Below are 25,589 nucleotides of genomic sequence, written 5' to 3' on the forward strand. Positions count from 1 at the left end.
ATAATTAAGAAATTCAGCTAAAAACTTGTCTGAGATCATTAACAATATCTACCTGACAAGAAGGATGTGTTAATTAACATCAATTGACCAAAAAAACCCCAGCCCAGCCAGGTGGGACAGCATGCTGTCTCATTTTCCTGCCCTGCTGGCAGTCCATTTGTCACGCGTGCAGAGCTCTGGCTACGGTGGGGCTGATGTGTCGGTGTCCAGGCCGGTTCCAGTACGTTCCTCCAGCCCTGCAGCCTGCTGAGATTTATGTACAGGCACAAAAAGTTCAAGCATTCGAGGGTGCGGAGTTAAGTGCAGAAGTCTTTGAGGTAACGAATACTTGAAAAATAAACTTTCCTGGAAGAAGTTGTAAAAAATGCCCCCACGTAAAAATTTGCCTTCGGCGTCAGTGGGTTTGTTTTTTCTAAATGAGTTTTATTTTAGACATTGCTAATATGGCTGTTTTTTTCAAGTGCTTGCTAGGTTTGCTTTCAGGGTTTGTTTGTTTTGCTTTGTTTTTTCTTTGTATTAGTCTATTTTTTCCCCTGCCAGTCACAGCCACAGGGTTCCCATGTGTTTGCTTCTGCATTTGCTTCCCTTTCCAATTCCTCCTCTTCCAGAGACCTATTGTTTAATTTTCAGGCAAGCAACCGCAGTCCTGAAATATTTCCAGAACTTCCCTTACGTGCACGTACACACACACCCCCACACCTCCTCCTTCTCAGCACACGAGTGCATCGGGTGTTTGTAAGGGCACAGCTGACATCCTCAATAGCTGCGCGAAGGTTTAACGTCCCTCCAGATTTGATGCCCCCACCCCTACTCCATCTTGAAAGCAAGCTGAGGTGTCTGGTGCATCTCTGTGGATGATGCTAATGTTCATGGCTGAGTTTGAGCAATGCAGGGAACGCTGCAGAGCTGTGGGTTTGCTGCAGGATTTGCATGTTTGGACGGACAGACAGACACAGGTCTCTGGTCCTTAACAGGAGCAATGAGAGAGGGAGAGAACTGTATTCCCAAGAGAGAAAATTACTTGAAGGATAAATCTGAAATTTCACACTCAGTGCTCGGCTATGAAATTTAAAAGCAAACCTCAGATTCCTCTTTCTCTCCACTAGAGCTTTTTAAACTTCTTTTCTTCCCCCCTTCCTATGCTGCTGTAATAGTTTGTCTTCTCAGCAAATGAGTTTGGCGGCTATTCAGCCGGTGAGGAGGGGAATTGTTCACACCGGGCACTAACAAAAAAGAAACATAACTCACAATATGGTGAGGGGAGCTCTGAAATTGCACAAATTATTCTATTTTATACTTTAATTAGTTTGAATTAGCAATGGGAATAGATGCATAAAATGATCCAGTGAAGGGTGAAATGGAAAAAGGGATACGGTATAGAGTATCACTTTATTATTATGAAGTTTGCAGGAAGTAAGCACGGGCGATGTGCAGGCACTTGTCCCGCTGAATCTTTCCCCTATGAGCTCAGACCTGAGGACTCTGCAAGGAAGGACGGCAAGTTGTCTCATGCAGCACTGCCCTTGGAACCAGGCTTTGCATGGGCACCTCGAAGCCTGGAAGGCTCGGGACAATGTGGCACCTTTTCTGGTGGCTCTGAGTGGGATGGGGAGCAGCTAAGAGCACCCTCCAGCAGTCTTCTCTCCAGGCTTGGCTTCTGGCTCTTCCTTGAACCTCGGTATCAGCATCAGACTGAATTCTGTGGCTCACAAGGGCCGAAGGATTTAAGAGAGTTTGGATCCACCCTGAGTCTTAACCTCTGAGCATCCCTTGCCATTTTCTATTTTCCCCCTTGAGGTTCTGAAAAGTTCTGCAGAATCAGATGGACTGGGTTTTGGCTTTCAGTGGTTTTGGTTTCTTTTTTTGTTTCATTTCAGATCAGTTGAGGGAAATACAGCTACAAACACAGATTCCTGTGATAATTTTGAAATGAGCAGGGCTAAAAAATGCAGTCTAAGTCCCAGCCCAAACCTCTGAATGCACTCAGCCAGTAGGACCCTTAGGCCAGTCCCACTGGCACAGCTTTAATGCAAACAAGTATTCAGCTTTAAAACCAAATTCCCACCAGACTATTTGAAAAGTTCAGAAACATTCAGGAAAAAGTTCCTGCAGATTCCAGATAGGTTGAAAATGATGGATGTGCCCCAGGGGAACTGGCTGTAATGGTGTTGCAAGCTGGGACTAAATACAAAAGTTAAGGCTGGTTGCAAAGCAGAAAAACAACTGTTTGTGGGGTTTGCTCTTGTTTTCCCTCCTCCTTCCCTGGCAAAATATTTCCCCCATTAAAACTTTGCTGTGGCAAAAATGTTGAGGTTTTCTAGAGCGTGCCAGACCACGGGTATGGAGGAAGGTACAGGGGTTTCCCTGGGAAGCCTGGGACATTTCTGGAGAGCACGCAAGTTCAGCATCCCAGAAGAAAATCCTGAGCACCAAACCCGGCGCAGCTCCTGGCCAGAGCTGTCTAAGCAAGACCCCCCCCCCAGCCCCGAGGGTCCCTCCAGCCCCGTCCCTGCGCCGTCCTCGGGAGCCACTTGATAACTCTGGTATTTCTGGCCAATGCTAGTGAGGAAAAGGGAGCTCCATTAATAATCTTCTATTTATTTTAGCAGCGCACAGGAATGTGCCCGGCAGACTAAACACTCTGGCCTCCTCTCTGCGCCGCGGGGCTGGGGGGCTGCGTGCCAGCCCCAGCCGTGCCCAGGGCTGTGCTCGGCACCGGCCCCTGCCAAGTGTGCTGGGGGTCAGACCGAGAGGAGCACGGCGTTCGTCAGAGCTGGAGGGGGCTGCGCGAGGGGAAATGACAGTGGGGTCCCAAAGGTTTCTGTGCGGGTGTAAAAGAAATCATTTTCATTGTAATCAAGCTTAGAACGTGCTCATTGCACAGGGAGATTGTTGTTTTCCCTCTTTCTTTTTCCTCTGCGCCTACCTGCCTGTTCACTTATCACAGCTGCCTAATTTTCACCGGCTTCTTTGCGGCAACCACCACCAGCCTGTGAACATTTTGCTATCCGCTAACAGATTTATCCTCCCCAAAGCCCTATGAGATGGAGCAGCAATATCATTTTTTAGATGAGGAATTGAAGCATAGAGATGCTACGTGACCTATCCTAAGTCACATAGGAAATCTATGGCAGAGGAAGAGATTGAACTGAAACCTCCCAAATCCTTAGTCCCATAACAAAGGACCATTCTTCATTTCATCGCTGTTCAGTTCGGTGCTCCATAGTCACAGCGAGGTGAATATAGGAAGAGAAGGCACTGGTCATGGTTCGCAGTGACAAATAGTTTACAAAGTCTTCATCAATGTGAGCATCACCTTCCCAGCTGCAGTTAGTCATAGGGACTCTTAGAAATGTACCTTTAAAAAAAATAAATCTTCATGAACAGGTGATTTCAGTGCACAAAATCACTTTGAAAGCATTTAACCTTCATCAGTAAATCCCCAAGTGCCTGTCACGAAGGGGGGTGCTCCTTGAAGGCGATGCCAGTGCGGTGGAGGCCATGGTGCCGTGCAGCTGGCCGGCTCCTCGGGACCTTGGGGAGCGTGTTCCCGTCCCGGCAAAGCAGCTGGAAGTGGCCGTAGCCGGCGGCATGTTTCCAGGGTTGACTGAGCAATAGGTTGATCGGTCGTGGCAGCCCTCGAGTTTCAAATGAGACTTTGTGTGCATTGTTGCTGCCAAGCTACACCTGTGAATATTAATAGATTCTGGGTTTTTCTTCTTCCCGGGCTGGGAACTTTTTCCTCCGAACCTCCTTGAACTCTGGCAGGGCCAAACTGCTGGTTTTGATGGCAAAAACCAAAGCTCAAGTGGGATTTTGCCATTTCTGTCTTGAAGTGCCTATGTTATACAGAGCATGTCCATAGCTCTGTCCTTCCCAAGTACATACAGCATCACCGATTCCAGCTGCTCCTTGTCTGTGCAGACAAAGCAGGGTAGAGTATTTTGTGCTTAAAACTAACCTGAGTAGGGGCTCAACCAGTAGATTTCTGCTGTGTTTGTAAAGGGCTGAACAGAGCGGCAGCACCGCTCTCTATAATCCAGTCTTCCTCCCATGACTGCTCTCCTTTCTTAGACAAAAATTGGAGGTGTTGGGTTTTTTTTTAATCTAAGAGGTGGCAGGAAAAGATTACACTTCAGATGATCGTTATCCTTCCAGTCTGCTGACTGCAGCCCAGAGGGCTGCTCAGTTGCAGAGGAGTTGGCACAGGCATTTTGGAGCGTGCTGGAAGCTGGCATGTAAATACTGCTTTACCCAGCCTTCTTCAGATGGAGCAAAATATTGTTTCAAATGTGTATTACTGAAGTCAAGGCAGCCATGGATATCACAGTGGAGGAGGAGGAAGGTTTTAAGGCAGTGAGGAAGTCCATCACGCTGATGTAAGACCAGGTTTGGTTATAGGAGTATTTTAAGTGATGAGCGCTATTCTGAAGTTGTGCCACCAAAAACAATGACACATTGCCTCCTCTCCTCCCTGGCTTCACTTCAGAGAGTGTCTCTCCCGTTTCTCTTGCAACACATATTTATCTGCTCTGTGCCCTTATGGCTGTTTAATTAGCATTCATGTTTCCTTTCAAATAGAAATTGAGCTGAGTGCTCAGAGAGCTGGAGCGACTTGCGTTGCGAGCGCATCACGTGGGCAGGATGGTGCCTGCTGCTCTCCCGCACGTGGTATTGAAAGACCTGGAGGAGACCAAATTAGGTTGTCAAGACATCAGGGATGCTTTCAAATAATTGAATTTAAAGACCCATTTGGAATCCCATACCAGCAGTGGAGAAATAAGAAGATTTGAGTAGTAGAGGGGCCCAGAAACAAGACCCAAGCACTGCGGGTCTCTTAGCAGCTGAGATGGTTGGAAGCGTTGGTGGGCTCCGTGCTGCCTCAGCCCGGGGTCTCAATGACCCAGAAGACAGTCGGAGGCAGGGACGTGCCTTTTGCTCCGTTAGTGACATGCTTAACGATCCTGGTCAGTGCTGTGGACTCCAGGGCGCTACCGTGATAGAAATCAAAACCAAAATGGCCAAAGTCAACTGACATTTAAGGTAGAATTTGGTAAAGGCTTGCTGCCTGCCCAGCTGCCAGCTTCTTCTCTTGGTGGTTGTCTGGGCAAAGGCTGTGTAATGGAGTCAGCCCCTGCTAGACCCAGCTGCGCTGGACATGCACTACACACGTGAACATCTCCCATCGAACCTGCCATAATAAGGATGGTATTTAGCACTACTGTTCATGAATGATATTTTCATTGTCTCCTAACAAGCCGCAGTTGTTGCAAGCTTTTTCCCATCCCTTTAAGAAGTGACTCACAGGCAGGCAACTGTCAGTGTCTTGGGTGCTATTAATATCTCCACAAGAACATGATGATAAGTATTTTTTTTATTTGGGGAGGAATCAGAGGGGAGGATGGGTGTTAAAAAATAACTCCTCCTTGTGTGGCTGGGCCTTTGTGTGAGCGAGCCGACAGTCCCGCCCACAAAAAGAATTTGCTTAAAATCCTTCTGTCCAAAAAGAGCTGACCACACTAGAATAGCGTTGTTGGAGAAACTGTGCCAGAAACAGCATTACTGTGACTGCGGAGAGGAGCGTGCAAACTCCAGTTGTTAGTCAAAGGCTGGATTTTTCCATTTTAGGTCTTTGCTTTCAGTGTGCATGGTCCAGGCTGGTGGCCTGGGACCCAGCTCAGTCCCTATCATCTCGTCCAAGCAGGGTGCTGGAGAAAGCGTTGTACTTGTGGGAGAAGCATCCCTGTAAGGCAGCAGCATGGCATCGGGGCGTCTGGGTTTAGGCTTTGTCTAGCTGTGGGTTTGCTGCAGCAGAGGATGCGCCATTCCAGAAAAACTGCATCCCGTCCAACGAAGGACCTTGATCCATCAAAGTGCATAAAGGGATGGCTGGCTGAGGGCTCTCCCTGTCCTCACAGGGGTGCAGTGGGGCTTGGGACCACGGTTCCACCTGCCACCACCCCACATGCAGAGAGACCCCCCCTGAAATAGCCCCCGGTCCCCTTCTGTGATGTCCGCAGGGATGGGGGACGGCAGCAGTGAACGGGAGCGGTGCTGCTCGCCCCAGCTGGGCTGCCGGCCGGTGGAGGGAGAGGTGAGAATGTCATTTAGATCCCAGCTGGCAATTTCCTATCCTTTCCTAATGGACTGAATGTGGTCCCCATAACTACAAATTTTCCTGGCTTGGGTCAGTTGAAATTGGAGACTTAATGCTATAGAAAGGCAGGTTTTTATTTTATTTTTGCACTCTGTGTAATCACATTGATGGCAGCGGTATAACAGTCTTGAATTATGGGTGACCAGAGAAAAAGAAGGCATCTCCTTAGCTCCCTGTTGTTACTGTCTTTGGGTGCAGAGCAAAATGTGTAGGCTCCAGGCTAGATTGTGTAAATCTCGTTAGAAAGCCATTCCCAGCTAATGAAACCCTGGGAGAGAGGGATTTGGCTTCCCAGCCTTCAGCCTTATAGCAAAGGCTGGAATAAATCCATCTTCAGTTATGTGTAGGCTGTTCTCCCCTCTCCCCCATTGCGAGTGTGTATTTATTGGTGGAGCCGAGATATCATCGTCGTCGTTTGAGATCAGCCGCAGGTCAGCAATTTGTTGCATCTGCACCTGAATGATTTCAAGTGACAATTATCTTCTCTTAAAAAAAAAAACATAATAAAAAGTAGTGTGCAAAGAAATCTCACCTGGTCTTTAATCCTTCTATGGAAACGGTGAAGAGACATGTAAATAATTACACCTCCCCCACTGCGAGCCCGCTCTGCAGCTTGCTTGGCAGTATGTATTAATTCAAGAGGCCAGAGCTGTTAAGGAAAGCTGTTGAAACGAAGTATCCGAGATAAATGCATCTCATCTTTCCCTGTTTGTGTAGGCTGAGAATGTGCCTGCCAGAGCCATAGATCCCACTTGGGGTCATGTTTGTTTGGCTGCGACTCTGTTGCTCTAAGCATGGGTTTACCAGCTCCTACTGTGTGAAATACGATTGTCTTTGTCTTCCTTTGCTTGATGGCCATTATGGTGTTTGCTGAAGTTTTGACTGCATCTGTTGTATCATTGGTCTTATTAATATAAAGACGTAGCAGACACCTCATAACGCAGACTCTGGCTTTTAGCTCCAGGATGTGTGCCCGGACGTGTTCCTCCTCTGCAAGTTATGGGGGCAATTTGGAGACCCCAACATCCAGAGCCCGCTGCCATCCACATACCTGCAGAGATCTCTGATCCCTCGAGTTCGAGCCCATCCTTGTACCGTGCCTTCTCTTCCTGCGCAGCATCTCGCTGCAGACACTGAAGCAGGAGTGTTTATTGCTCTGTTCTCAGTTTTTTCTTGTTTCATCTGTTTTTTCTCCCCTGCCTTGCCTAATGCATTCAGACACAGGGAAGCTTTTCCCCCTCCATGTCTAACTGGTCTAGACCTTGCTCAGGGTTTGCTGCACGTCCTCCGAGTGTCTGTCTGCTTTTGCTGCTGAGAGCAAAGCTCCGGCCGAGTCTGATGGGGACGTCCCTGCACAGACCACGGCACCCCGGGCGTTTGGGCAGCACAAGGGGGGTTGCCGTAGGACTCCCTCGCTGTGGGCAGGCACAGGGACTGCCAAAGGAGTCTATGGAGTGTTTCAGGCCATCAGTGTTTGGTAAATACATGCTTGCTTTAATGAAACAAACTTTCCGTGTTTGAAAACAACCTGGGAAATTCGTTTGTATAACAAAAGGTGCTGTGGAAGCAAAATCAGCTGTGCCTGCCTGTCATGGAAGTGGGGAAAGATATAACCCTCAGTAGGGACTATACGCAACAGCTGAGATGGAAATCCAGCAGTGCAGAAGCATCCAGGCCCTTCTGGGGCAGCAGGGGCTGCTGGAAATGTTTGCGTTGTTTTGCATTCGCTTTATCTCCTGCCTGTCCCAAAGAATAGAGGGTATCCTGTGCATATAATGAAGTCTCTGAAGATTTGAATACTTTTTTTCTTTCCTACTCTAACTAATCTTTTTTAATGCTTTACAGCCTCATGTTCTGTAATTGAATGCATTTTATTTAGAAAATAACATTTAGTGCCATTTTGGATTTCCAATTATTCTTCAATCGGACTTTGAGGGCCTGATGTCTTTGTCATTTCGATATGCACAAAAGATGGAAACATCAGAGCAGCCAATAGCAAATTATTCCACTACTGATTACTAGGCTTGGGAGTAAAATATGCAAGGCCAAATTTAGTCTCAGCATAAATCTATTGAAATGAATTAAAGTATTACACCAGCAGCAAATTTGTCCCATGGCGTCCAAGAATGCTGGAAGAAATCAGAGCGACCATAGCTGTCAGTGAAAGCCACCGTGAATGTCTCCTTATTGCAGCTACTAATGTGAACAGCTCTGGGTTTTCATACGAAATCTCTGGGGTCGATTTGTGCTGCAGTGCTGACAGCGCTGACATCTCACCTCTTCAGCTCCCAGTGCACGGCAGAGAGTGAGTCTCTCCCACACATTTTTGGGGCATGAAAAGCTGCCAGTGCTGGGAAGGGTGGGAAGCCAAGAGCTGCCTGTGGTAACTCAAGGAGAGTTAGGTGACATGGCTCAGTCTGATCATCTCGGGGACATGCGGGGCGTTTGCAGGCGCTCTGTTTGGTACATACGGGCAGGAAGCACCAGCCTGTCTCTATCCCGCCGTCGGCAGGTTTCTCCAACAACCAGGGAGTCTTTCGAGTGACGGGGAGACACTCGGTGATGGTGGAAAAGCCTCCAAAGAATGGAAGCCGCAGCAACGCTGTGTCCGTCTGTTCGTGTTCGTCATGGACATTAAGGTCCTTGGCGACACCTTCTGTTACAGGAGGAAGAGATGAGTGCTATACAAAAGTAAATGTATTACAATAATGACAAATTTTCTTGTAACTTGTTGCAAAAGGAGAAGCTGCCCGCTTCTGCCTAATGGGTGTCCTTTGTACTTGGCGAGGATACAGGGGTTTGATCTGCATCTTGGAGAGCTATAGCATTAATGCTGGCCTGTGATGAAACAGCTAATTAATGGCGTGTGCTGCACTGCCAGAAGTGTGTGTGTGTGTGTGTGTGTGCGTGTTCAGAGAGGGAAGGAAAAGGATCCATGCCGGACTGCTTGCTCCGAGGCTGAGCAGCCCTGCAGCCCGTGCAGGGCTGGTGCTCCAGGCTCAGTCTCTGCCACGAGAGCTGACCGCCTCCAGGAGCTGGAGGCCGTGCCTGGTGTTGCGTGCGGCTCTTCTGTGGGACCCAAAACCGACGATTTGACTTTTTCAGGACATGAGGGCTGACCTGAACCTCACTCTGTGCCATCACCCCATCTCCTCCTCCTTGCTACGTGGGGTTTCCTCCGCGGACTCTGTGCTATCATGCCCCTGTCCTTTGCTCGGTGTGTCTCTGGGCAGAGGTGCATCCCTCGCGCTTTCTGCCCTTTCCCTGCGTGCGTGGCTCCCTCCCACGCTGCCTGCAGCACACCTCCTCCTTCCCAGCCGCCCGGCGACGCAGAGCAGTCCTCCCTAGCCTTTCACAGCCTGGGAATCAAGACAGAGGAGTGGTGATGTTCCTGTTTGTCTAAATTTGCTCTTCGAGTCTAAACTATTACTTCAGGGCTCCTCTCTCGCCTTGAGAGAGCAAGTCTGGCGCCTTGCTTTAAAGCGAGACACCCAAGGTTACCAGCAACTGAACATGGGCAGGGGCAGTCCCCAGGGCGGCTGGTGCTTTGTGTGCAACCCTATGGGAAAAGTAAAATGCCTTGTTCGGAGTAGTAAATTGGGATAATCCACGTGTGTTGTCTTGAGCCTTCAATGCAAACAATATCTTAAACTCCAGCCCAGCCTGGTCTGGCGGTGGTCTGGGCAGAGGGTGTGCAGGGGCGGCAGGGGTACCTGCCGTGCTGGCCGCGCCTGGCTCCTGGTGGGAACAAACGTGACACCTTAGAATCACATCACATAGAGCAAACTGTGTGTTTCCACAGCTCTTTGTTTTCCTCTGTTTCGATGTGGTCCCTGACGCTTTGCTGTGTTGTCTCCGGAGATGTTCTTTTTGGTAATCACCCGCCTCGCCGGCGTGCCTGTGTGCGATAACGGGGCCGGCATGCTACAACTGCCATGGGACAGTGCTTTTCTTCTTTGGGGGAAAAGGCTTAAAGCTCATTTTCTTTCAGAATTAGAGAGTTTGGGATATACTTAGGAGGGTTCATTTCTCACACTGGTGGTCAGGTTCCTAAATTATTTTTGACAGCCGTATGTAATGATATACAAATGGGAAAGTGATGGAGTAGCAGAAAATTGACTGGCAAGGACAGCGTAATGTAGTTAGAGAGCAATACTTAGTAAAAAGCCGTGGAGACTACGGCAGTGTTCCTGGAGCAAACGAGTAGTAGGACCACGGTCAGGCCGTGAAAAAGGTAATGATACGACTCTGTGACCTTTAAAGCTACTTAGGGCATTCGGATGCTTTGGATTTTCAAGGCTCTATAGAATTACACAAACTGGTCATGCCTGTGACTTTCCTCCTAGGTTTCTGCAGTATTTAAACAATTTGAAGAACCCTGAAATGGTTCACAAAACAGGGAATCAAGGGTTGCTCGTGTGCCTGCCTTGCAGCGTGCAGCAGACCTTCATGACCGGCTATGGAGAAGAGCCGAGCAGGGTCTGGGATGGCTGTACTGAATGTCCCCCGACACTGCCCCAGAGCTTACCGTCCCCTTGGAAAGGCAACGTCCCATGGGATGTGGGCGTCCGAGGGATGAGCCCCGCAGCCCTCCCAGCCAGGCTCCCGCTTGCCCAGCCTGGGGTGTGTGATGCTGTCCCGGGAAAGCAGGCATCGTAGGAGCCGGAGGGGCTGGAAGCCGTCGTTTTCTGCTCAGCCCATTCTCTGGGCAAAGCTGCTGTTGAATAATAATGTCAGTCACACGCGAGGTGCAGGGCAGAGCTGAGGTTGGGCTATTTAAATGATACTTGCGTGTGCCAAGAAAACAAACAGAAAGGGCCAGTCAAAGCTTTTCAGTGTCATTGACACCCTCGGACGTGCCAGAGCCGGGAACAAAGCCCGCATTGTCGCGGAGCACAGCCTGCGAGTCTGTTCGGAGCGGGCAGATGCGGGGTTGCCCACCCTGCTGTGCCGCGGCCAGTTGGCCACGTGGGGTCCCTTTCAAGGTGGGTGGCGAGACATGTCCTCCCGTGCAGCCCTGGGCTTTCTCCTGAGCAAGGAGGGTAAACAAAATGTGGCCTCTGTGTCCCCGTGCGTGCCAGGGGTGGCAAGTGGCCAGGCACTTGAGGGGGGATGCTGTAAGGGCAGGGGTGGCGAGAAGCCGTACGGCAGAGGGAACCCCAGCCCTGCCTCCGTGGCGGGCAGGAGCGGGTCGGCATGGGGACACTGGCCCTGACACAGGGTGCCCCAAGCGTTTTTGGGCAAGTTGCAGCGGAGCTTGTCTGTGTGCCTCTAGAAAGTGCCGAGCAGGCTCTGGAGGAACAGCGGCAGCGGTTCGTTGAGGCAGCCCGGGAATGGGCACATGGTGCTGCTCGGGCTGGGCTGCAGCCCTCGTGCTGTGCCCCATTTCGCTGCTCTCACCAGTGCTAGTCCCTCATCTGTAAACGGAGGATAATGTTTCATCTGCTTCTGGGAGCAGCTGTGGTCTATTACTTTGTGCATACATGTGTTGCCCATTCTAGCAGGACTACAACTTCTCTTGAAGCTCCTGGGCACGCCAGAACCGCAGGGAACGCGCTGCCGTTCAGGGGCACCGGGTGTTGGTGACCGTCAGGTGCAGCCTCAGGTCCCTGTGGGTTTGGCCGATTTGCTCCATCGCGGTACATGCAGCAACGGAGGAAGGCAAGGGTTAAGCACGGGGCCCCGCTGGAGAGAGGGAAATAACCAGTGTGGCAGGGGAGCGGGAGGGAGCCGTGGGGTCCCTCGCTCTGCAGCGAGCGCTGGGCTCCAGCTGCCTCCCATACATATGCTGCTCATTTTTCATACTGAACACAGCTGCCGCCAGCATCTCTTTCCTACCCCTGTTCCTGCCAGTTTTATGAGAAAAGAATAAAGAGGGGAAACATATAACTGCAGAGGTTCATTTGCCAATTGTCAGGCTGCCGGGGCATCAGAAATAGAGTCATCGGTCTGCTTCCTCCACCGCGCCGGGGCTGCGCAGGCATCTTTTCATTAGCAGCATTATTTATTCATGGCCCTCCCAAACTGCTCTCCTTTTTGGAAGAAGGGACCTGCTGATGCTCCTGTTTTTTCCAGGGTGGCTTTGGCCTCGGTTAGCTCACTCCATGTGCGGGTGGGATGGGAGAAGCTGCCTTTCCCGGAGACCTCAGCCTCTACCCCGGGGTGAAGCCCTTCCCTTCGCCGGCAGGCTGCGATCGATCAGATCAGCGAGGGCAGGCGCGGGCGGTGGGGTCTGGCTGATGCCGCCGGCTGCCCCTCTTTCTTTAGCTTCGTAATTAGAAGCTCTCACAGAGAGGGAAGAGAGGTCACGCATGGAGTGGGCCTATTAACCCTGTCCCTTGCCAGCTACCCTGCAGAGAAATGCCCTTGGAGCAGCTGCTCTGGTACGGGCTTCCAGCAGGAAGGCAGCTGAGGGGAGGGAAGATCCCCTTCCACCTCCGCTGCCCCACGCACCGGTGGGGATTCGCCTCCCATGGAAGGTTTGCGGCTGAAAAACACAACGCTAGGGACTGAATTTTGTCTAGGAGTGTTGGTAGACTCATCTCTCTCATATGGCAATAAGAACCACCGTGGTGGTTCCCTGTGCCCTGTACCCTGCCAGAGGCAGGAGAGTGAAAGCAGGTCATATATCCACCAGTCCTTCTCCTAGTGCATCCTCACAGATTTTTGGCATTCCCGAGTTGACCTTAATGAACTGATCTTCTGCAAGGCTGTTCAATGCCATCTACTTTCAGCCTCCTCAGGCAACGAGTTGGACGTTTCCATAGCTGGGAGGACCTTCGCCCTCGTTTCCAGCCTCCCTAGAAACTGAGGGCTACCAATTTTCACACAAGCCAGTTTATTTTGTGGTTTCAGTCAAAGTCCTTTCAACCTCATAGCTTTTCCTAGAGTCAGTCTGTAGGTAGACTCAGCAGCAGTCTGCAGGATCCCCCTCGCAGTCTGTTGGGTCTATTGCTGTACTGACGCCAGTGATATTTATGGAAATATATGCAGAAGTTCCTCAGGCTCTGATGGAGCAGAAATAGTTTCATGGCATTATTTGCCCAAAATGCCACAGTTTTGAGTGCTGTATCCAGACAGTGAGAAGCTGATGTCAAAGTAACTGTTTACAGCAGGAGCTGATATGGCTTCTAGGGACAAGTGACTTAGCATTGCAGCACTGGGAGCATTAATGCAGCAATTTCGAAGTTTATGTATAAGCTCTGAGCTTATATCACCTCTGCCTTTCATCAAAGCAATGCCATAGCCCCAGAGCTGCTCTTTGATTCCACTTCTCCCATGCAGCAAAACAGCAGCCCAAGGAAAAGCAGGTAAAGATGAAAGCTAAACTCTTTGCCCAACCTTCTCTGGCTACAAAAGCCTTTCCAGCTTTTATTTCAGATAATGGGAGGCCCTTGGTTAGTTTTCCCATTTTCCCAGGGGCACTTCCAAGCCGCAGGCAGCGGTGTTTGCTCTGCGGTGTGCAAAGGGAGGGGAAGTGGGTGTTTAAAGTGCTGACTTGGTGGTGGCGCTGGAAATGAAGTCATGTCCCAAAGGATGGGAATGTTGTGGGGAAGGTTTGATGGGTGAAAACCACCATGTTGTGACTTGTGACCCACCGAAACCCCTAATTGTGTGTTTAAAGTAAACCCCAGACTAGCGCTGTTCCTTTTGCCTCTGTCTTGGCAAGTTGCCTTTGGCTTCGAGGGCTCCTATCACTCATCTTGTGGTTAGCTGGTCAGGAGTCGCCCTAGTAGTTAGGAAAGGAATGTTAAAGGCCTGTTGTGTAAACCAACCGCTGTCTGAACAGACTTTGTTTTCGATGTAAATCTGCTGCAGGGAATGATTTAACCTTCATTTATTCTTTTTTTTATTATTTCATTAAATAAGATTTATACAGGTATAGTATTGGAAAGGTCATCCATCCCCCGAGCTGTGGGAAGAGCTCTGCGCATTCCTCCCTCTTCACTTTCCTGCTTTACCCCTTGTTTCGGGGTGGGAAATCACAAAGGCTGGGTTTTGTTGCCTTCCTGGAAAGTTAATTTATATCTGCATGGTACACACAACCCCCTCAGCCCTCCTGCCCCTCATTCCCACACTTAATGAATCCTCCCTGCTCAGCAGTATTTCAGCTGGAGTAACCAGGAGCCCTGTTCAATGGCTGTGCAGCCTTTCCCCAAGGGATTGCATCCCAGCTGAGGGGAAGCAGGAGGGTTATTCCATTCCTCTCCCTGAGAAAACATTAGATGACGTCTCTGATGACTGCAGCAAGGACCTGGAGTTTGGGCTCAGGTTCTCTGGCTTGCTGTGGTGCTAGTGATTCGCTCTGCACTCTTTCTGCAGGCTGCTCCTCTTGTATCTCTGAAATGAGATATTTTATGTTTTTCTTGTTTACTGATATGTTATGAGGTGGAATGAGGGTTTTTTGCAAAGGTATTTAAGGTCCCATAGCAGCAAAGCATCAGTGATTTGACACACCAACATCGGTGTGCTTACAGTCGTGCTCTGTTTATCCTATCAGCTAGGCTGGCCATCCAGCTCTGAGCACAGCATCTACCGAGAAGCGTCCCTAGTCACGTAGAGAAGACTTCATCCAGGCACGAAGGTTTGCAAGCCAAGGCGGCAGAGCTGGAAAGGATGTTTTGCAGCTCTCCTAACAGCAGCCTGTCCTCCAGGGCTTTCTTGAACCCAGAGAACAGATGGCTGGGCTGGAGGCTGGGATGCAAGGACAAGGGACTCTTGTTGACATTACCTTTACCAGAGTGTCTTTCATCATTAGCATGTAAATGCCACCAAGCACCCAGGAATTATCCGTCTATGATCTCTTCATTAGAAGAGGCCTCTGATCAGGTTAATCTCACTTTCCCCGTGTGGAAAGGAGGATGCTGAGCAGCTGTATCCACCAGCAAGTAAAGGTAGAGTGAATTTCTGAGAAGGAAGGATGCTGCAAGCATCAGGTTTTAAGGGAATCGGCAGTGATTGCTTTGGCTCTAACACAGAAATGCAAAGGCTGAAATAGCGGCGTTGATGGAAGTAATTGAGACTAATGGGACTAGTCCTCTGCAGCAGGTGCCCTGGAATACGTGTGCGGTGGATGCTGGCTAGCCTGGGTCTCCTGCAGAAAGGAGGGGAGCGGTGGAAGCTTCCAGCCTGGTGCATTTTTTCAGCCTCTCGATGGTCTGCTCTCCCTCTTGGGAAGCAGAAGCCAAAGCAAGCATGGGGGAGGGTGGAGGAAATGTGTTTTAACAGTAAATATGGCCTTGTTATTTATCAATGCAGAGTAATTGAAGTAATTTCATGTCGTTTTTAAATGCAGCGCCTAGGGATCTAATCTATCTGTCTAATATTAATGGGTAATATTTGGTTGCCTCATTCATTCATTACTGTTTTCATTAAGACTCTAATCCCATTTAGGAGTCTGTTTGTCATTTTAAACTCCTCTGTTTTATCTTAGCCTGCCACAATCCTTTTTAACAACTTAACTGAATTCATGAGTTCTAGGCTAGCAGCTTGGGGGAAGGGGCCTCTGCTGTCTAGCATGTGGTTTTTATGGGGAGAGAGGAAAAACAGACGGCTGAAGGCAATTGCAAGCAGCAGGCACTGAGCTTTCCTGTGATACACACCACTGAGATTTAGGTCTTTCATAACAGATCTCGATGTCTGCGTTTCAGAGCATGGAGCTCCCTTCTCTGACACAGGGAGTGCATTGACACCTGCTTTGAAGCCTCCATCGTTTCCAACCCAATATAAGAAGCTGCTTGGAGCAGGGCCGTTGTTTATAAACGCTCGCGGTGTTTCCAGACGGACGCTATCGTTCCCTCCAAAGTATCCCCACTTCCAGTCATTACCACATCGCGGGTGCTCCTTAACACCAACACCCGGGCAGTGCTGATGAGGGCTGCGGGGTCGCACGCTGAAATGTCAACCCCCCAGAACATCTGTGCTGGGGCAAACTCCGAGCAGCGCAGCCTTTGATTTCAAGGTGGAGCAAGCTGCATCGGTGCGGCTGGTACCCACCAGCGTGGCACTGCTGCCCGGGGAGCGAACACCCCGCAGGAGACAGGCCCGGAGGGATGGCTGTTTGCTGCAGGCAGCAGGAGGGCAGATTTGTCCTGCTGTAGCTCATGTTGCAGATATTCCCAGCTGGACATCTCCCGACCGTGCCAGCTTCAGCCCTATGGACGGCATGGCCGTTTGCTGTCCAAGCTTGCATGGTCTAGGGACAGAGTTAAAGCAAACCTGGCCTTTTTCTGCCTAAAGGCCAGCAGAGCATTGCACAGAGGAAGTAAAGGGATTTCTACAAAGTGAACTGAGATCCGCTCTGAGGAGGAAACAGCAACGCCCGAGATGCCCCTGCGTGTGCCGGCCGGCGTGACCGCTGCAGACAAAAGTAAGCACGGAGTCAGAGCTGTGATCGGGGCGTTTCATGTCGCAGAGCAACCTCTTCCCACCGCCTGGTGCTGGGGGCTCTGTCCCCGTCCTAGCTCTCCTCCTGGCCGGGTCCTCACGCCCCGGGGCTGGGAAGTGCCCAGGAAGCCTTGGCGGGGTCCCTGCGGTGCTGCCGGGCATCACCTGTAGTGCCGAGCGGGCAGCGGAGCCGGGCATCCCCTGCGCTGCACGGCGTCCAACTCTTAATTAGAGTCCCGGGGAATCGAACCATTGTGCTGTTAATGACTCTCTGGCAATGTTCTTACTAAAACAGTAATTTTAATAAGCGCAGCCCAATTGCAAGTGTTCGTTGAACACCTAATTACATCGGTTATAACTCCAAAATTATTCCGAATTCTATTTTTGCCACTTCCTTGCAAAACAGATAGGGAAAGAAGAGCGCATTTTATAATTATTCACCTTAATTAATTTTCTGAGCTTCTGTTAAAACTTTTAAATGGCTGCAGGGAGTGCGCTATGAGTTACATGGCAGCAAGGCAAAGCACTGAACGCAGAGGCCGTGAACTGATGCGAGATAAAAGTTTACTGTGTTGGATTGATCCCCACCTGAGCCCAGAAATTTTGGAAAGCTGCTCCCCTTTTATCCTTATTAATTAGTTCCCCTGAGGCCTGGACTAATCAGTGCTGCCGAGGACACTGCTCATTGGCTGGGTGGCCGTGGCAGGGTGGTCTCGCTGAGCAGCGTCAGAAGACGGTGCCAACGCTTCAAGAAGCCACTTCTGATGGCAGCGGTGACGTCCCCTGGCAGGGATGCTTGGACGTGCCACGCGGCCGCGCCAGGCGCGTCCCCCCCTCGCCCTGAAATCCGGAGCAAGCCTAGAGGGACCTCCCACGGACAGCGGGAAGGTTTTGTCACCCTGGCCGGTGCCAGCAGCACACAGAGCTGCTGCGGAGGATCTCCCGCCCGGACGGAGCTGCTCAGTGGCAGCGCTGTGTGGCATGCCTGGAAAGAGCCTGATTTCCAGAAACTCACTTGAACTTTTTTTTTGCAGTCAGGAACAAAAACGCAGCTCCCCTGAGGCGTGGTGGTTTTCCAGGGGAGGAAACGCGTGGTTGTATTGCGGCATAACCAGGTTTTTGTGGTGGGGACCTTTAGCATCTCATTCCTCTTTATTAGTGTGTAAACATTTATCACATTACCCCCTTTTCTTGTCAAGTGGAGTTTCTGTGGGTCAGTTCTGTGGGAGAACAGAGCAGCTTAGTGTCCCAGATGAGACAGACGCTCTGCTAAGGATCCTGTACTCCCCAGCTGCGGTGCACGCCGTGTGCGTGGGGGGGCACCGGGGTCCCCAGCCAGCACCGTGCGGGGCAGGAGCAGCGCGGGACACGGCCGCCGCGGGGGAGCTGGGCAGGAGCGAGCGTGTGGCTGCACCTCTGTGGTTGGGTTTGACCTAATTATTCAATCCATAAATTTTGCTGCGTTTGCTGGTTCCAGAAACCTGTGTAAATACTTCAGCCAGTGTTTTTATTTCTACACTGGAGACGAAAGATTCGCTTCCTAATCTTGCAGATGCACAAGGTTTCCCTGCTGGCCTGCTCTCCGGTAGCGGTGGACACGTGTAGCTGATAGAGGCAGCAGCACGGCTGTGCATGCCCTGCCCCTCGCTTTCCAGATGCAGATGGTCCGTGCAAAACAAAAGGGAGAGCTGAAACTGCCAAGCCGCTTTGGAGCGGTGGCTGTCCCACGGACGCTGGCGCTGGCGTGCTCGGGGCTAACTCCGAGCATGGGGTGGGCACGTGAACGGCAAGCGCAGGATCCCAAACACTGTGCACGGCCCCGAGGGCTGCAGGCGATGCACAGCCGGGGTCTGAGGGAGGGCGAGGGACGGGGACACCCAACCTGGTCAGCGCCCGTGCCAGGCGGGTGGTACCCTGCCCCTCTACCACCTCCTGCACGAGTCCGCTCTGCAGCGAGCAAGCGGCATCGTCGCCTGCCGAGGGCAGAGGAGGAGCTGCCAGATTGAACAGACCGAGCAGTCGGTGAACGGTCGCGGGCGGCCCGTGTTGGAGATGAAAACCCATTTCTCCTCCTCCAGGTTTACATGACACTGTGCTGCTGCTGGGAGTGGGGATGGGATCTCTGCCTGGCGCTTCGTTATTCCAACAAATCTCGCTCAGATATTTCATACTGATGCAATGACTAACTCGAGTTGTGGTAAACCACAGGAAAGCATTTGTCTGCAGGAGCCTGCGTGCCAGAACATGAGTCTGCTCCGAGCCCGACTCCTGCCGGGTTGGATGGAGGAAACTCTGGCTTGAGGATGATTTTACAGCTTGATCGAGTCTTACTTTGGGGTATTTGCTGTTTTTTCACTCTTTCTTGCTTTCCGGAGGAGGCTGCCCTTACTTTCATCACCTCCCTCAGGAGCCTAGCACTGTACATGGAGGGTAGTGGGGAGTCAAGGAGACAGGTACACTTGGAGAAGGTCTGATTACTTGCTAAGAAAGCCAGCCGGACTCCTCTGCTCAAACACATCTTGTCCTCATAAGATGCTAATGAGGTTCTTATAGCAGTAAAGCCAAACTCATTGAAGAGGTTGCTTGGATCAGAGTTTAAGGGGCTTTCTCTGTATGCATCTGCAGCACTGTAATTAAATAATCCCTTTGTAGCCATGGAAACATTGTCTCTGTGTCCTCTCCCACTCGCTGCTTTTCTGCCAAAAGTTACAGGCGTTGATTTGGTTCTGACAGCCCTTTGGTAGCTCTGATAATCCTTTCTCTGCTGAGCGGCGTGGGAGAAGAGAGACGGGTCCTCCAGTAGCTGCTGTACCTGTCAGGAGAACTCCCCCTCATCCGCTCCTTCCCTGGGTGCATACCTTCATCTGTTACAGGGACTAATGGCTTAGTCCCTGATGGAGCAGGTATTCCTGCCTTCGGAGGCTCAGCAGCACTTTGAGGATGCTCCTCAAGGCTTTTCAGTTAAAACGCTCCCCCTTTGCCGCCTTTCCCTGTGTCCTGGCTGCTGCCCAGTGCAATGCACCGGCTGCATCCCACTCACTGCTGGGTCTCCCGTGCTCGCTGCGGGCGTCAGTCTTAGCGTGTCTGAGACCTCCACCAGCTCTGCTCGAGTCAAGAATAAGTCACTTCCAGGTAGGACTTTTCACGCAGCCTGTGGCAGATTGGACCCACAACAAGCACTCCACAGCCCTGCGCGCTGGTTTTTTCCTTGGCAGAAGCAGTATCACAGTTGAACAGTTCTGCATGAAGACACAGGGAGGAGAAACAGTGGGAAGAAGAGCCTGTCAAACTTTTTACAAGCCTCTGAGAAAGTTTGACTTTATTTTCCCCAGCTCTGTCACCCTGACACGTTAACAGCTGGAACTGATGAGTCGTCCTTGCTCCTTCCCACACTTCTTCATGTCTCCTGCAGCAGCACAAAGTGGTGTTTTTTCATGAATGAAGGGAAGAATAAAATCTCATTGGAAAGTTCATCAACTTTGGGCTCCTGCTCACTGAGTGATAGATAGCTTTAATTACATTGAACTAGTTGGCATCTCTACTACACTCCCCAAAGTCATTAAAAATAGATTTTCTGTTTGAACTCCAGCACCCTGAGGGGTCTGCAGGCAGTGTGCCGTGGCGGTGGGACACCCTGGGGGCTGTCTCCAGCCAGGGAGGTCAGAGGCCTGTGCTGGTAGCAGGCGTAAGCTATGGAAACTTTGCTTTGTTTGTTTATTTTATGTATTTATTTATTTGGAACTGGATTCTCGCACTTATTTTATTTTCTCTGGGGGCTGACAAAGTTTGAGGTCATGTGTTTTGGAGAGTCTGTATTGATTTTTATTTTTTTTTGCTGATGTTATGGGTCAGGCAGTCAAGGAAAGCAGTAATGAGACTTTATCATTTAATTATTGAGAAGCAGGTTCATAAATAGGGAACTGAAAAACTCAGCAGCAGAGTTTCAGCATGGACAGAAGGAAGAGAGGTAGCAATTGGGCTGGAGGGAGGAGGGCTCTGCCCTCAGGAGTAAGGAAATTCCCCAGGAGTGTTCTTTTCTTGGCTGTTGTCCTTTACGCTGGTGCTCCTCAGCTCTGATGGATCGCTTTATTGCTTTGCATTTGCTGTGACCACACTGATGTGGAGTGCCCGTCACTTTTCTTATCCCCGAAATGACTTGCTGTCTGCTTCAGCAGAGGTATCGTGGCCTCACGGGTGTCTCGGGGCTCTGCAGGGGAGCAGCGATCTTGCAGGCGAGGAGGTGCAGGATTTGAGGCCGCATTTGGAAAATTCCTGCATGCCTCTGCTTGGCTTCAGGACCTCTCACCTCATGTTTCTGGGAGCTGGAGCAGAAATCTCAAGGCATCCACAATTGGCATCTGCTTTTGAAGCTCAAGCTCGGCTGTGAGGTCTGCTAGCGCTCCAGGATGGGGGCTGGAGTCGGGAGCTGTGCTCTCTGGGTGCTGCAGGGCCTCGTGCTCCTGCTCTGCGGATAAGTTCATCAGCTCAGGCAACAGCTTTCTAGGGGCTTAGTCTGGGGTGGGGAATACACTCCTGAAGTGGTGATAGACCTTCTCAGATGTTTGCTCTGAGTGCCAGGAGCATTCCTCTGACCTATCTTCTCTAATGTAAACAAAGAAAAGTATTTGCATTTAAAAACTAAATACTGAAAACCAAAGCCCTTTCCAAATAAACCATTCTGCTGCACACAGAGCCGCCCCAGGGGCTGGCGAGGATGAGAGAGCAAATAGACCAAGCTGTGACAGATGGGAGTCACATTGGTTATGCATAGCTGCGAGGTGCTGGTGCCCGCTGGGATGGGGATGCCGGGATGAGGATGCCGCGAGTGCCTGTGGCCATCGGAGCAGGGCTGGGCAGGCGGGACCCGGCGGTGGCCACAATTTGGGGTTACTGAGTGGGTGCCTGATGACTGCACCCACTCCTCTGCCTTCGGAAAGCCGTGGACCCGCAGAGCCGGCCCCGCACAGCTGGCAGGCAGGATCTCTCCTTTCTCCCTCCCTGCCCTCTCCGCCGCCTTGCCGTGGGCAACCACCTCACAGCTGCGGGCAGCAAACTGCTCCAGACTTCACTGGTTCCGCTGTATCTGGTTACCGACAGAAACATTCCGTTCCTTGCTTGAGCCACCTGTGGCTGTAAAATCCGCCGAGGCTGATCCTCTGAATCCTCGTTCCCCCTTCGCTGCGGAGCTGAGCTGCCGGCGCGGGGAGCGGGAGGGTGTGCAGGCAGGGGCTCCTACGAGGCTGAGCAGGATCCGCTCCCATCGTCAGGAATGTCGGCGTGCTGCCGTGATGCTTGACGGCCAGGGATGCGGGTGGCTGCGCTTGTGACAGCGATGGCCGCTGCCGTACCAGAGACCATCAGCAATCCCTCTGCCGTCTTCTCTTTTATTTTCCCTTCTGGTTTTCCTTTCAGTGCTTTTCTGTCTCATTTTCTTACTATTTCCTTCCTATTCAGCTGCTTCTTTGCCTCCACCCTCTCTTTTTCCTTTTCCTTGATGGCAGTCCGTGGCTGAGGAGGGCATGGGGGGAAGTTCTTGGACTTGGGAGTCTGCTGTTTGTTCCCTGCCCCGATCTGTGTTGTTTTTCCTTCCATCTGCAGGTACTGGTGTTCCTTGTCTTCCCTCCCCAGTGCAGCAGTTCACACACACAAATGCTTTGGTCTCATGATGATAATTAGTCTGGCAGAGAACAGTTTAAAAATATGTAAAGCCAAGAAGTGTTTCCAGCCTGCCATCAGGAAGAGTAAGGGCATCTGAGCTTTACTTCTGTACTGTCTCTGAAGGAAATATAGCTTTCAGTCTTCTGTGTTTGCAATACGTATGGGATAACATATGGATATGTCCTAATTTTAATGGGATTTCTCTTGTTTTTCCATTAAAATTAAACATACTCTTTCGAGGGTTGGAGTATTTTCAGTATTTGGATCGTGGATGGTAAGGGTGGTTGACTATGCGTTAGTGCTGTGAGAGCTGGGCAAATACTGCAAAACCCCCCAACCTTTTCCATGCATGCAAATATTTCATAGGATTGTAGACTCACAGAATGGTTTGGGTTGGGCGGGACCTTAAAGTTCATCTAGTTCCAACACCTTCCACTAGACCAGGTTGCTCCAAGCCCCATCCAACCTGGCCTTGAACACTTCCAGGGATGGGGCAGCCACAACCTCTCTGGGCAACCTGTTCCATTTAAATGCCTTCTGTTCATAATCTTTTTTAACTTCTTCATTTAAACATCTACTTGAGTATTGGAGCAATGCGGGTTTTCTAGCATTAATTTTTATGAAGGGTGAATTTCAAAGTCACGGGCATAAGTATTGGAGGAAAAGCAGATGGTTTATTCTCCTCCGAAGTCTTAGACCTTCCTCCAGCCGGGGACCACAGGGCATATCCAAGCAGTCGGGGCTACAGAAGTGCTGACCCAGAGGCACCCTCGGGACTCTGCTGCCCTAATACTGTGCTTGGTTGGACCAGGTACCCCAGCTCAGCCAGTGCCAGCCCCCCCACGCGCCTCTGCCAGGTCTGCTTCGGTCACCGAACACTGAATGCTGCAAAGAGGAGAACGGGTGAAGTTCTCTGCCCTGCATTTTGCAGGCATTACAAAGAAAGGATTGAATGGTCCTACTTGGGCTAGAAACCTGTGACTCTAGGCATTGTTCAAAATTTCTGTGTAATTTTTAAAGAATTATCATGTGGAGAAGCCACAGCTTCTGAGCAGAAAAAGAACCCAAATGCCTAACATAAAATTATCTGTAACGAACTGTTATTCATATAATTCAAATCCTCTGTTATTTATAGAGTGCTGTGAGAGCATCCAGCTCCTCACAAACATGAAACAAGCCCTGAGCTGCATATAAATCACAGGGACAGATCCTGTCAAGCCTCACACTGTGGGTAAGAGGCAGGGGATCAGCAGTGCCCGATGATTTTGGGGCTGTCCTGACCTCCGGGGTGGGTGAGAGCCATCCCACCAGCACAGCTCAGCGTGCCGGGCAGCTTTTAGGGGAAACCCAGTGACCTCCCTCGCCGTATCCTGCGGCGGCTGGTGACTCCCGTGGGGGCTGCCGAGAGCCACCGCGGCTCCGTGGGCTGCTCGTTTGGTTTGAAAAACATGCCTTTGCTCCTAGGCTCCCATCCAGGAGCAGTGCAACGTCTGCATCTCTGGTCTGCGCTGGGAAATGGCGGGTCGTTACTGGGGATGGGGTGGGTGCGGGCACGGCCGCAGCGCCGGGCAGGGCGCAGGAGCGCGGCACACGCCGTCCGAGCCCGGGATCGGCCGCCCCGGTCCCGAGAGGGAAGAAGCAAAGCAGGTAAAATCGTGTCACGTGCGGCCACCCAAGTCACAGACGAGACCCTGAGAGGGCACCCCGGGTGCCGTTTGCAGCCAAGGATCAAACCCAAGCCCTTTCTTTACACCTCTGTGCTATTCCATCACCCTGCATTTCTCTTCTCCATTGCTGAAGATCTTCACAGCCATCGCAGGCGAATTGCATGCCTGGCGTACCTGGCTCTGCCTCTCGCACCCCTCGGTTCCAGCTCCAGGGCTGCTTTGCTCTTAGCATACCCCAAGCTGAGCCCTGTGCCTGTCCCGCGGACTTCATCTCGGCGAAAAAAATGCCCAGCCCCGCAGATCCACACGCAATTTTTGTTTTAGGAAAAGCTGTTAAGTAGGGCTGAGGAAACAAGAAGAATAGCAGCCCTATTGGTGTCGTGTTTAGAGAGGAACTGGGTTCTCACTGTGTCAACAGCACTTGGCGTGAAAGTGGCCGTTGTTTGGTGAGACACTGCTCCTTTCACCCCGCGCGCCCCAGCTGCTGGGAGCCGGGCGCTGTTTTGACGGACAGAGCGAGTGCAATGCCGACAGTTGTTTTAATTTTCAGCCAGTTGCAGGCATCGCTCCTGGGGCCCGAGGGGAGCGGCCGGCGCTGCAGGGCGGCGGTGCCAGGGACAGCAATAATTATTTACAGTATTTGATAACAGAAATGTAAGTACATTGAAGAGGAATGGGCACCGGCAGGAGCGGTGCAGGAGCACCGCGCTGCGGCGTCGGGACAGGAGATGGAAACGTTCCACGCCCGCCGGCAGTGGCAAGGCATGGGTCGGAAAGGTTAAAGCGGAATTTCTTCACTGGAGTCAAGCAACAACCCATGGTTAAAGCTTGGTGTCATTTTGGAGCCTTTGGGGTTTTCAGTGCTGATAAACAGGTCAGGACCGTGCTACACCTCAGCATCGCGCAGGGACCTTTCGCGTGTGTGATAAGTGCAAGAGGGGTTTTGCAGCAGCGATCTGGGTTGGTGTTCCCTTGTGCGCTTCCCTCTCTCTTCTGCTCTGGCATCTCTTGCCTGGGAGAGGCCGGCAGCCCCGGGGGGGTCGTGCCTGGGGCGGCCAATTCCATGCTAGTGCTGGAAGGGCTCGGGGTGGCCAAGGAGAATTCAAGTAGTGAAATACCCACGTAGGCTAAATAAGCTGCCAACCTGCAAAATCCCAATGAATTTTATTCCCTGCCAGCTTTCCTTCCTGAAGCAGCTTCCCCCGCGGCAAGTGTAAGATAGCAAACTGTAAATCAGGGAGGAGAGGACGCTGCTTTCACCACGGGAGCACCTCTGGGCAGGGAGGTCAGGAGGGTTTCTGGCAAGCTGGCGCCGGCGGTGGGAAGCCGTCTGGGCTCCCGGCTGGGGCTCTGCTGTGCCCGTGATTCATGGCATGGCTGCGCCCGAGGGACGGAGTGACTTCAAGACTCGGTCCCCAGTATTTCCTATTCTTGGCCGATTTCTGCGCGGATGTTGGAACAAATTCATTTAAGTTTGTGCATCGCTCTTGTGTTACTTGACTCACTGGTGAAGCAGGACCTGGAGCTGCTCTCGTTTTGCTTGCCCGCTGTGCGGAGAGGAGCACTGAACCCGTGTGTTTGCTTCCTTTGCAGGTGTCCCGGGTGCCCGTGGAGTCCTGCGAGCAGTACACGACCTGCGGGGAGTGCCTGAGCTCGGGAGACCCCCACTGCGGCTGGTGCACGCTCCACCACGTGTAAGTCCAGCCTTGGCCATTTCGTTT

General features: G+C 51.3%; 1 protein-coding gene across 7 annotated transcripts in view; it reads left to right on the forward strand.

The window, feature by feature from the left end:
* The window catches only part of PLXNA2 (plexin A2), a 225,817-nt gene that overhangs the window by 128,005 nt on the left and 72,223 nt on the right, over positions 1-25,589 (forward strand). For all 7 annotated transcript variants that reach the window (XM_030000303.2, XM_030000298.2, XM_030000301.2 and 4 more), the window contains exon 5: positions 25,462-25,562. In XM_030000303.2, coding sequence (XP_029856163.1) covers positions 25,462-25,562 — 101 coding nt within the window. The remainder of the gene's footprint in view (positions 1-25,461; positions 25,563-25,589) is intronic.

Source organism: Aquila chrysaetos, chromosome 24 (genome assembly GCF_900496995.4).
Source record: "Aquila chrysaetos chrysaetos chromosome 24, bAquChr1.4, whole genome shotgun sequence".
Classification (NCBI taxonomy): domain Eukaryota; kingdom Metazoa; phylum Chordata; class Aves; order Accipitriformes; family Accipitridae; genus Aquila; species Aquila chrysaetos.